The sequence below is a fragment of the Cervus elaphus genome, chromosome 20 (genome assembly GCF_910594005.1).
Source record: "Cervus elaphus chromosome 20, mCerEla1.1, whole genome shotgun sequence".
In the NCBI taxonomy this organism is placed as follows: Eukaryota; Metazoa; Chordata; class Mammalia; order Artiodactyla; family Cervidae; genus Cervus; species Cervus elaphus.
The window spans coordinates 89,241,999-89,255,037 of record NC_057834.1 but is presented as its reverse complement, the minus strand read 5'-3'; the positions used below and the strand labels follow the sequence as shown (position 1 = coordinate 89,255,037).

General features: G+C 39.0%; 1 protein-coding gene across 1 annotated transcript in view; it reads right to left on the bottom strand.

The window, feature by feature from the left end:
* Positions 1–9,569: 9,569 nt before the first annotated feature.
* The window catches only part of PIGK (phosphatidylinositol glycan anchor biosynthesis class K), a 131,211-nt gene continuing 127,741 nt past the window's right edge, over positions 9,570–13,039 (bottom strand). The window contains exon 11 of the mRNA XM_043876476.1: positions 9,570–9,958. Coding sequence (XP_043732411.1) covers positions 9,842–9,958 — 117 coding nt within the window. The 3' untranslated portion in view covers positions 9,570–9,841. The remainder of the gene's footprint in view (positions 9,959–13,039) is intronic.

Sequence of the window (13,039 nt, the reverse complement as noted above, 5' to 3'; positions counted from 1 at the left end):
ACCGGACTTCCAGGGATGTTGTTATTGAAGATTTTCTTATTTAAAGATTATATTGTAAGGTTAAACCCCACCAACTTGAATAAAAGTCGGGGGAAAGAGTGAGAAAAGGGAGAAACAGCATACACACACAAACATGTTAACAGGCAAAGAGAAAATATACAAAGCCATCACATTTCAGTAGTTGCCCATAGGCCATAGTTGACAACTATGGGTTCATACCTTCCCCTTTGTTGCGTATTTCCCTTGGTCTCAGCTAGAAGTTGGTCAGTTTATTAACTGGAGGAGTGACCCAAACTTTCATTCAGAAAAGTGAGTCCTCAGTCATCCTGCCCTTTGATGGTTATAATCGGTTTCTACTGACCTTTGCTATTGGTCACAGAGCTAGTAAGGGGCAGCTTAGAAAATCCTCCTGCCACATAGTTGTCTTGCCTTCAGTGTGTTGCAGCCACTCAATTTCCCTTTGGTAACTGGGATTAATCACTCCAGCTAGTAGAATAACTCCTTATTTTTGGCATGTTGGCTCGGTGATATAAAGAGCCCCAAATGGCCAGGTGGCAATCCTCTCTTCAAATCCAATGGAACTACCATTGTGTCTCCTGATGAAAGCACTCCCCTCTTCACAGCTAAGACCACCACATCAGCAAAGCTCAGAGTTGCCAGGATGCAAAGCAAAGATTCTATATTGTTAGACGTAATAGTGAGAGGAGCTTCCCCATTCCTACTCTTGCTCCCAGATCTATGCATTCTGGCTGTGGAGAAATAATGCTGTCCAATGGCCTCTGGTTTAAAGCCTATACCATTCCTTGTGAAACAGAACTCCCTCTTTTCAGAGTGTTGTGTCCTGTGGGTTATGTGGTGCGTGCAAACTAAGTGCATATGGGTTATGTGGTAAGTTTGATTAATTTCATGGGCATAAACTCACTGTTATACTTCCTCTGCTGTGAAATCAGTTCCTTAATCAGACTCAATACTCTGCAGAATGCCATGATGGTGGATAAGGATTTCTGTGAATTCATAGATGGTGATGCTAGCAAAAAGTTTAAGAGCAGGAAATACGAATCCATGGATTCCCCAGTGGCTCAGAGGTAAAGAATCCACCTGCAATGCAGGAGACTTGTGGGAGACGTGGGATCGATCCCTGAGTTGGGAAGATTCTCTGGAGTAAGAAATGGCAACCCACTCCAATATACTTGCCTGGGAAATCCCATGGACAGAGGAGCCAGGTGGGCTACAGCCCATGGGCACAACTGAGTGACTAAACAATACAAATCCATACCCAGAAGGTGTGTCTTTTTTTCCGCACAAATGAATTTCTGCCCACTTTATGATGGTCAGTATAATCAACCTATTACCCGTCAGCTGACTGGCCTGGCCCCCTGGGGAATAGGGGCACTAACTCACTTAGCGGCTGTTTATTTTTTTATTTTTATTTTTTTAATTATTTTTGGCTGCTCTGGGTCTTTGTTGCTGTGTGCAGGCTTTCTCTACTTGCAGTGAGCTGGGGTTACACTCTCACGTCATTGTGCAGGCTTCTCATTGCAGTAGCTTTTCTTGCTCTGTGGTAGAGCAAGAGCTCTAGGGTGCCCCGGCTGCAGTAGTTGTGTGACTTAGTTGCCCTATAGCATGTAGGATCTTAGTTCCCCGATCAGGCATCGAACCCACCATGTCCCCTGAACTGGCAGGCAGATTCTTAATAACAGGACCACCAGGCAAGTCCCAATGGCTGAGTTATCATGAATGTTCCTGCTCCTGGCAGATTAGGCTCTCAGCAGAAGCATTAGCCAGATCAGCCTTGGTAAGGAAAAATACAGCCTGTTGAGCCCCTGCATGGTGTCCGTCCTCCACCATACCCACTATTCTTCATGGCCCCATTGGCAAGCATTGGCATGGATGGCAAAAGAGGCTAACTGACATCCACAGAGCATGTCATTTAACTCACTTGATTATTAGGCGCCTCCATGTAGTAAATGCTATGGTGAACACTTATATGGGCCACAGATACCTTCATTATTTGTGCCCATCTAGAGAGGATTCAGAATATTAAATAAGAAAAAGAAAACAGAGAAATGAGAGCCAGGAAATGAAAGATAGTAAGTTCAGTTTGGGGTATGCTAAGTTTGAGACTCCTGTAGGGCTTACAGGGTGCTTCTGGAACTCGGGAGATCCTGGGATATACAAATTTCACTGCCTGTGATGTAGAGGTAATAGCAGAAACCACAGTTGGTGGTGAAAATAATCAGGGATAGTGTTAAATCTGAATAATTTGAGGACAGGACTTGGCAGAACATCTGGGGTGCACTGTCAAAGAGACACACTGAAAAGGAGAGGCCAAGTGAAGAAAACCTGGGGAGACAGCAGTCCCAGGAAGGCAGAGGAGAAAATGTTCCCCAAAGCAGGAGTAATCAACAGCTGTTGCATACTATGGAGAGAGAGAGAAAAGACACAGGCAGTAAAATTCCATCTGATTTGGCAAACAGGAAGTCACTGATATCAGTAAAGAAAATAGTTTCAGGGGAGTTGTGGGAACAGAAGACAGATTCACAAAAAGGTTCACAAATGAATACAAGGCAAAGTAGCCAAATTAGAGAATGCTGCTCATTCATTCAATTATAAGCTACAGAATGAGGTAGAAAAGAGCCCTACATAGCGTTTCTATATTAGAATTTAAAAGAGGACAGAATTTTGAGGAGTCTTTCAGATGAGAAAGCTTGAACGTCTTACAAAATGTAAGGGAAAATGCTTCTACGCAAAAGGAGGTTGCGGGGCCAAAAGAAAGGTGAGTTTAGGAGTAAACAATATCCCACAAGAAGATTGGGATCAATCTCTAAGATCAAAGCGGTGGGGTAGGAATGGAAGAGGAGAAAAACAGAGGTGAATTTGTAGAAGGTAGAAAAGGAAGTTGAGCTAGTTATCTTCCCTCAATTTGACTTTCAGATTACAAAGCAAAATCTTCTGATGACAGAAAAGTTTGAGTTGAACAGAACTGAAGAAAAATTACAATTTTAAAAGAGCAATAATGAGGAAGGGAGAGGGAAAACAAGAGAGATATCTAATTGCTCAAATTTCATTTCCTCCTTGAAGCCTTCTCTGTCTGTTCCCCTGAGAATAAATACATTATGAATAACGTACTTCTTTAGCAATTAAAGTTAGAAGTTTCTTTTTAAACCCCCTGTTCTACAGCTCTTACATGGCACTTGTCATTTTTTGTCATACAGTTATTCATCTTTTCACATGTGCTTCAAGAATTAACTTGTAATTCTTTAAAAAAAAGGAATGCTGTTTCTTTGTATGTCTCCTAGCATCTAAATACTAAAGTAGGTACACATTAACCCAGAGTTTTAGTAACCATTCCTATACAACAAACCATCCTGAACACACTGAGGTAAAAACAACAATTTTTTCTAATTGCTATCTCTCAAGGTTCTGAGAGTCAACGAGTGGCTTGGGGATCTCTCCCGGGGTTGCAGCAGGAAACGTCTGGGGCAGTCTCCCCAAGTGTCTGGAAGTTGATGTTGGCTATTGGTTGGGACCCTGCCAGGGTAATGGCCAGAACACACACACACAGCTTCTCCAAGTGGCTTGGGCTTCCTCAGGGGATGGTGGCTGGGTTCCGAGAGGATGTGTCCTGAGAAAGAGAGCCAGGGGGATGCTGTATCTCCTTTTATGGCCTAGCCTTGAAGTCACACAGTATTATTCCGCCACATCCTATTTATTTGTATTAAGTCACTAAGGCCAGCCTATATTCAGATGAATTTAGACTCCACTTCTTTTTTTAACTTATTTATATTTATTTTTGGCTGTGCCGGGTCTGTGTGCAGAGCTCGGGCTCTAGGGCATGTGAGCTTCTTTAGTTGGGCCTCATGAGCTGAACAGCTGAAGCTCAAGGGCTCTAGAATGCAGGATCAGTAGCTGTGGTCCACAGGCTGAGCTACCCCGAGGCATATAGAAATTTCGAGGACCAGGGATTGAAACTGTGTCCCCTGAATTGGCAGGAGGATTTTTTTTTTTTTTAAATATTGTGACAAAGCTAGGCTGCTATATTTCCCAACCTGTGACTGAAGTTCCTGACCCATCTTGTCTCAGGCCCAGACTCCCTTGGACTGGCTGAGAATAAATGCCTGGGTCTTTTCTAAGTCAGTTTTCCCAGCACACCCCATGTCGTTGTTAAGAAAAATGACAAGAGCTTCACCTTCCTGTCCAAGCTTGAACCCAGTCCTTCCTAGGACCGGCAGAAGGATTCTTAACCACTGAACCACCAAGAAGTCCCTAGACTCCACTTCTTGATGACAGGAGTATCAAAGAATATGCATATACGACATATAGGAAGTGTTAATTAGATGCTCATTTAAGCATTCAAGGGCTTCCCTGGTGTTTCAGATGGTAAAGGATCTGCCTGCAAGGCAGGAGACCAGGGTTTGATCCCTCGGTCAGGAAGATCCCTTGAAGAAGGGAATGGCTAACCACTCTAGGATTCTTGCCTGGAGAATTCTATGGACAGAGGAGCCTAGCGGGCTACAGTCCACGGGGTCACAAAGAGTTGGACAGGACTGAGCGACTAACACTCTCACACTTTAAGCATTAAAATATGAGAATGAGAGTGGGTAGTCTTAAAAGTCTAAATAGGAGTTAAAAATAATGCTAAAAAGTCAATTCACCCATAAAATATGCTACCCATGCTCTCTGTTCTACAAATGACTATTCACAATCATTCTACAATCTCCTTTTTAGGAGATAAAATTGAGCTAGTTAGTAGAAGGTGTAGATCAGTGCTTCTCCTACTTACGTGTGTGTGTGTGTATTACCTGGGGATCAGGTAAAATGCAGACTCTGCTACAGTAGGTCCAGAGTAGGGTCTGACAGTCTGCATTTCTAGGGAGCTCCAGAGTGATGCTGTAGCTCCACAGATCACCTACTGAAGAGCAGACTAGTAGAAAAGTAGTAGCAAAGGTGGCTGCCTGGCTCCTGTGATCTCTCCCTCCTCTAGGATGAATGCTAATAGACGTTCGTCTAAACAGGGGTTTGCGGCCAGAGGTCCCTATGTGTTTTCAGGACCTTGACTCTCCAGTCAGGCGAACCCTTGATGCCAACAATGTTAATCAGTTCTTTCCCAAGACTATTAGAACTAGAAATAAAGAAAGGGAGTAACTTTTTTCTTTTTTTGTGGTAAAGCACAGTACGTGTGGCTCTGGAGTCACTAACCATGTGAGAAAACCAGAAAGGAAACAGGCTGAGAAAAGAATCCAGGAACATGGCAGTCCTTGGTGAGGCTCATGCTAGACCCCCTTCTCGCAAGCTTGTGAGATAGCCTTTTATCCCTTCAGCAAATTCCCCTTTGAGCCTATATTTGTTCTAGTTGGTTTTCCCTCATTTGAAACTTTAAAAATTATAAACTGGGTGTGGGGAGAAGAGGAGGTATTTTCCTGGAAATGCCGTGGCCACTGTGATGGAGGAATAAAGAGGAATTCAGATGGAGTTATTATCTGGACATTAGGACCTGGGGTGAGGCTAGACTGTCCAGTAATCATGCTAAAGATATGTTTGCAACAGAGTGGATAAGCTACAGAGAGAGAAGATAACAAAAAGCTAAGGCTGAGGGAAGATGGAGAAAAGCCTCAACCTCTCGAAAATGGGGGGAAAAGTGAAAAGGCAGGCAAGAGAGCCTGTGGATTGAAAGTGCTGAACAGCACTGAAAGTGGAAAGGAACTGTTACCTCAAGATGACATCTGCTGAAAACCGAAGTGAACAGGACAGCCCAGAACACCAAGGCTAATGGTTCTTTAAAGAATGATACCTGGCCTGAGTAGAGGTTAAAAACAAGAGTGAGGGAGAGCCCTGCACGGCAAAGAGCAAAACACTGAATTTCTCATATATGCCTGGTATTGTACAAGGGGCTTTACATTTATGATCCTATTAAATGACCCCTAAGAAAATGATCTACATTGTTCTGGCCAGCTGTCCCTGAGATCCTAGCACAAGAGGGTCATATCATATGAGCCGCACCCAGTAAACGCTGACTGGGTGTACACCTCAGGTGAATCTGAAAGCCCTCTGAAGTCTCTGAGGCTGCAAGCACCACAAGTGAAACAAAAATGACAGTGACCACCTTTCCAAGTTTAGTGTAAATGAATTTTTAATAATGGGTTTCTTGATCACACCTTCATCTATATCAATCCCATTAAAGGGTGTACTCAGATAAATTGCATCAAATGTTTTACAGCATATGTTCAAAACAGCAGAAAAGGGAAAAAGGATACTGGCTAAGGGGTATTGTCCCAGGTGGCACTGGTGGTAAAGAACGCGCCTGCCAATGCAGGAGACAAGAGGGTTCAATTCCTGGTATACTTGCCTCGAGAATTACATGGACACGGGAGCCTGGTGGTCTGCAGTCCATGGGCTCATAAAGAGTTGGACACGACTGAAGCAACTTAGCACATATTGTCTATGAACTAAAAGACTTTCATATTTCTGTAGCAGGTACACACACAGGTATATGCACTCAGGCAGGAAATGTGACAATGAAGTAATGGAGCTGATTCCATAAAGTAAAATGGAGACTGATCTCATTTTATTGTTATACCTTATGGTATGTTTATAAAATATTTCTTTCATAAGTTAAAATAGTATCTGCTATAGATGAATTTAATTTTGGTAAACTCAATGAGAAAAATTTTTTATGCTAATGTAACATTTATTGTAAAGATTCCAGAAACGCACAAGTCAAAATTTCAAATTATGATTCCCACAGTAACAGTAACTCTGCTGTACAACATACATAATGGAAGAAATGATATCAACGTAAACCACAGTGGAAAATACTCAGTAAGCAGAAACAAGCTGAGTTATGCTTGTTGTGGGAATCGTCATTTTCAACTAGCTTAGGATATATAAAAATGGAAACTATAAATGCATGCATTATTTTTTGTATTTAATTCCAATTTTTCTTGATCCAATTTAATCAGATTTGCATCCAAGCTACATTTCTCTTTCATAAACTGCAAGTAAATGTTTTTCATAATTTTAAAATCCACATCATTTGGTTTCTTTTTCTCAAGCAGGCTGCCTTTAAACAGCATCATTATATGCTGTCCCTCCCCAAAAAGGTCAGGACAAGTCTGCTGGGATCCATTTATCTACAGTATCCTTGTCTCCCTGAAGGGCACTGTAGGGAAAGAGAGAAAAAATACCAAAGAGAACAGGAATAACACTGAGGAGCTTAGAAAGGTAAATAAGTACAACAGAAAAAGGGACCCTGGCACCATTAACTTCCCCCTTGGTATCTTCCTAACCAGAAATATGAAAAATAACACCAGCAAATATTTACAGTTTCCAAAGGGTTTAGTCATATCATTAGCTCACCTGATCCTCACTACAACACTGTGAGAAAGGCAAAAGGAAAACACCTTTCAGTTGCTCAGCTCTTTGTGACTCGAGGAGAATATATTTAAGGATGTGCTTTTATGCCATCAGTTAAAGTCTGGGCCATTTAATTACACTTACAATATTACCCACTTAACATATGCAGAGGATTTACTTATTATTGAAGGCAGAATATACTTTACGTAAAAAGATTATGGTTATGAGCTAAGCATTTAACATATTTCGAGCTTTTTGCTTTAACTATATTCTGACAATTCAGTAATGAAACAGAAAGAAATAACTGCCCTTTGAAATTTGTCTGGAATACAATTGATCTCGTATATTATATCCAGTATTACTTCTCCCAGTTTGGTTTTAACTAAGAAAAGCACCTTCTCCAATCTCTGAAGAGGAATCCTTTTACTTTCTGATAGGCTTTACCATCAGGGTATGTTTCATTATATTCAAACTAAATTACTTTGGCTCAAGAACAGTCATATTTCCTTTACTAATCTAAGTAGCTTACCCCTTCCAACCATAGTGTCCATGACCTTGTGCAAGTGTTTAGAGGATAACACAGTCAACCTTTGTCTCATAGGACTATTAAAATCCAGCTATTTGAATTTAAGTTTGCTTTTCTTCCTTTCTATGTACAAAAAGATGCTTTTCCATATAATCAGATAAAATTTTTCCTTCTTCATTTACCTCCTGTACCAGTAAAAAGATCCATTAAAATGAAGATTCAGAACTTGCAAAAAGCTTCAATACCATTTGTTCTAACCTGAGAGATAACACAGTTAATCCTTTGCCTGTGAAAAGAATGATCATTTTGCATATAATTAAAAGGTAATATTTTAAGTGCTAAGAGGAAAACAGAATCTAAGGAGTATTAGCTTTAAGAGGTCTTATTGTAGAGGAAGAGTTGTCTTCTGAATGTTTCCTATAATTGCAAAACGTATCTTCATAGTGACTTTAAGATTAACACAAAGTTCCTAGATAAAACAGATAAAATATAAAAACGTGTCCCAGGGACATGAATACTCAACTTTCAGGATTTTTTTCTCCCCCTCATACATGAAGAAACAATATCTGGGCCTGAGAGCAAAGCACAATCTCAATACCATTTCCCGTTACGACGGATAGAAGATGGCTGGCAAGATGAAAAAGTCAGTGTGGGGATAGGAGCCTTGCATCTCATCAGAGACCAGACAAGAGGCTTACTGTCTTATACGATGCATCAGTCACACACAAGGACACGGCCACAAGCACGAATTTTTCCTACAGTCTATCCACCTTATGGGACCGTCCAGAAAAAAGTGCAGACCCAGCCAGTGGGCAAGGTTTACCTTAAACAGAATGAAGCAATATCTTTTTCAGTGAGGAAACCGAAGAGGAGGTGATCAATTCTAGAGGATCACAGAATGCTTAGAAACAAAAAATGATGGGATTTGTTTCTCTTGAGCAGTCAATATGTGACATTTCCAAAGGTCTTAAAATTTCCAGATAAATGGACAGTAAATAAAGCCCTGGGGACTGTCAGTACCACAGATTAAAAAACTAATTTTTCACATTACAATTTTAGCTGTAGAATTCTAGCTAAATAGCTGATAAATAAAATATTAACACATGAAAGTGTCAGTCAGTTGGTCATGTCTGACCCTTAGCAAACCCACGAACTACAACCCACCACACTCCTCTGTCCATGGAATTCTCCAGTCAAGAATGCTGGAGTGAGTTGCCATTCCCTTTTCTAGGGGATCTTCCCAACCCAGGGATCAAACCTGGGTCTCCTGCATGGCATGCAGATTCTTTACTATCTGAGCCACCAGAGAAGTCCATATTAACACATCAAAGAATGAACCAGAAGAAAATTTGGGGAACAAAATAAGTAGTCTAATTATAGAAGAATATTAAACAAATTACTGTACATTCATAAAATGGATGGTACATAGCCATTCACAATGTGTCCTTGAAGAATGTCCAAGGAGAGGCAAATGGTTGACAACACACTGCAAAATGACAACTGACAAAATCTTCTATATGATGTCTATTTTGGGAAAAAATATGAAAAAGACTAGGAGAATATACATAAAAATATTAACAGAGGATACCCCTGCTAGCGAGAATTTAATGTCTTCACATTTTTTTTCCTTTCCAAATGAAAGGGGATTAAACAAGGGGAAATTCTTATTTTTAGAAAGAGTCAGTGAGAATACTGTGATCTCTTTATCCCAATATTTTAATAACACACAAAATGAAAAACTGAAATATATTTAGTGCCATTTACAAATGGCACTATTTACAAATGCACCATTTAGTGCATTAACAAATTCTTTACGTTATAAAAACAACAGTTCATTCAAATTTACAGTTTGCTTATACTTTCTGCCAAGTCACACAAGAACAATGTATTTTTGAAAATATATTGACATAAACTTATATCCAATGCTGTAGCCTTTCATGCAATCTTCATACATCACCACATTTAGAAAATGAACTTCATATGCTTGATTCCATAAGTTTTGAAGAAAACCATGATAATGAGTGCCCACAATCCCAGAATAAAACCTCCAGGAGGATGCCAATCCTTCAGCTTTGGTTTCTGCAAAACAAGAATGACATTATAAGTTTAACAATTGATAAAGACTGATAGAAAATAGGTAATTCACAGAGTGTACTTTTAAGGGGTAGTAAGGTAGATTAAATTAAATGTACTGTTAGCCTTCCCTATCTGCAGGTTCCACCACACAAACATGTCCTGTATGTTTCTTTGTCCAGCATAGAAAGGCAGAACAGTCTTCCCCATTTAGTTGTCATTTCACCAGCTACGTTATAATCCTGAAATTGGAGGTCTGTGACTACTGTCTCTTTATGAATTATATTAATACTTCCCGGATTATGAGCCAGGATTGTAAGGATAGTTATGAGAATCCTATTCTAGGATGGATTAAAGTGAAAAACTGCAATCTGAAATTTGCTTTAGTCACCATGTAAACTAGATCCCAGAAAGGCTCATAAATCTTTTAGTGGTTTCCAGATCTTATATTTTGTTTTTTCCCCTACATAACCAGGACACCTAATGCTCTCCACTCAATCTTCAAATTATCACGTGGAAAAATAAAAAAGAAAGGAAAGAAGGAAGGAAGGAAGGAAGAGAGGGAAGGAGGGAAAGAGGAAGGGAGGGAAAAAAATTACACAAGTCAAATCTACCAGAAATCAGTAAGGACCATGCCATTAATTCACTGCCATGATTCTTATAAATTCATGTTTATTATACATCTTTTAAAATATTTAATAATTACCTAACGTATTCAAGATTATACACTCACTGAAAATATTCCAAAGTATATTTTAATAGAAAGAAATTCTATTTTCTTTTAATTTTATAAATGGAGAAGTTATTTATGCAAATGTCTAATTTTCAATTAGGTGATCCTTTTCATTTTTTTTTTTTTACAAAGGAAATGAATTACTATATTGAAGTTGTAGTTATCAAAACTTTAAAAAACCAAATTTTGATAAAGTAACATGTAATTTTTAAATTAAAATATTGCAGATAATAATTTCAAAGTCAAGCTGAGAATAAATAATACTTTAAGAAATTTGCAACAACTGTAATGTGATATAAAAAAATCAATAATTTCTTTTTTTTCCTTTTGATAAGAACTCTTAGAATTTACTCTATAAATTCTATATACAATATAAGGCAGTGTTAATTACACTAATCCTATTGCACACAACACATCTAGTACTTTTTTAAATTAATTTATCTTAATTACAGGATAATTACTTTACAAAATTGTGATGGTTTTTGTCATACATCAACATGTATGATAAGCTTAGTGGTTCTCAAACAATTTCAGATGGTTTATAAGCTCTTGGAACATTGTGCAACACTGAAAAATCTTAATTTAATTTCAGTGGAAAATCTATAGTAATTGATATAAAACATAGTTACAATAAAGGTAGGCATGTAAGTGCCATAAGCATGCGACATGAAGAAACGAGTGAGTGAACTGAACAAGCGTGATTAACTACGGCTCAGTCTCCGGCCTGTTTATTCTCTCATAGTCAAACACTGGTCACTCTTGCCAAGTGGATGAACAAGTTTAAGATCAAAAATTATATTTCCACAACTGGGAAATTATTTTCTAGTAAAGAGCTATTAACTCAAAAAAAAAATATTTATTATTAGTGGAAGCACACCTTTATACAGTAGTCAGAAGATGCTCGCTGAGAATCCACTTTAAAGAGTATTGACTTGGTTGAGGAGGTATGATTCAGATTTTCCCCAGTAACTAGGAGTCGGATTTATATAGTATTTGGAAATACACACACACACACACACACACAGAGGTTATTAGGTTATTACTTTCAAAAAGTTAAATAAATATTGTCAAAATCTGGCATTAAGCTATGAATTGTAGAAGAACAGGTTATAATATAGACAATTGTTCTATAAACTAATTTAATGAATTTCGGTGCTAAATATTCAGAAGATGTGAACCTTCACGAGTTCAAGAGCACCTAACACTTTCAGGTGGTGTTTAAACCAAGTCATGTAAGAAAATACTGAACATCATTTAGCCACAATGATTCATTACAAATTACTGAAATAAATAATCAAGTAGTTAACAGCAAATCTTACTTCTGCACCTGTAGGAATTCTAGTTACTTTTCAATGAGATGGACTGCCCGAGGTTGTGATTTTACCATTACATCTTAAACTCAGAAGCCAGAAACAGTTGCCTGAGATAAGACAACTGTAGCTTCCCAGGTGGCGCTTGTGGTAAAGAGCCTGCCTGCCAATGCAAGAGACATAAGAGACTCATGTTCGATCCCTGGGCTGGGAAGATTTCCGGGAGAAGGAAATGGCAACCCACTCCAGTATTCTTGCCTGAAGAATCCCAGGGACAGAGGAGCCTGGTGGGCTACAGTCCATGGGTTGCAAAGAGTCGGACACAACTGAAGTGACTTAGCACGTAACTTCTTTAGAAGTAACTACCATTTCTCCAAACATTGGTCCTGATAGTTATTTCAATCTGTTATTTTAAAAACTGTTTCAGAGAATTCTGGAGGTACTGCTTCCTGATTCTTCAACGAAATATGTCCCACATTTAGACCACTGATGCCCAGGAGAGGACAAGAGGAGAAAGCAAAGTGCTAGAGCTGTGGTTTACCAATGGCAAACTCTGAAGGCAATAATGGAGGACCAAGAAATGTATGTTATTACTCCAGAAGTATTATGGAGTGGTATATTTATTCACATTACAACACTGTACAAGCTAACAAAAGTAGCAAATCTCAGCCTTTCAAAACTACTATTTGCTGTTGCTCTATTTTTCATTGTATATTCATTACATATATTTGACTAACAAAAAATGGAAAATGAATTATTAATTAAATACAGTGTGGACTCTTAGCTTAGCATGACATCTGTGAAGAATCCTGCTAGTGCAGCTGCTCCCGTCTTCTCAGGAAAGGCACATAAAAAGGCACAGAAAGAGACAACAGCACCCTCTACTTCAATTAACTTAACCTCTGATGAGAAACCTCAGACACTTTCCCTATCTGTAAGTCTAGAAACCAGGTCTAGAAACAAATTAATGGTGGCCCAGTTTTCTGAATAGTACACAGGATGCAAAAGATTGCTATGCTCTGTGAAATAGGAAATTCTGTCAGC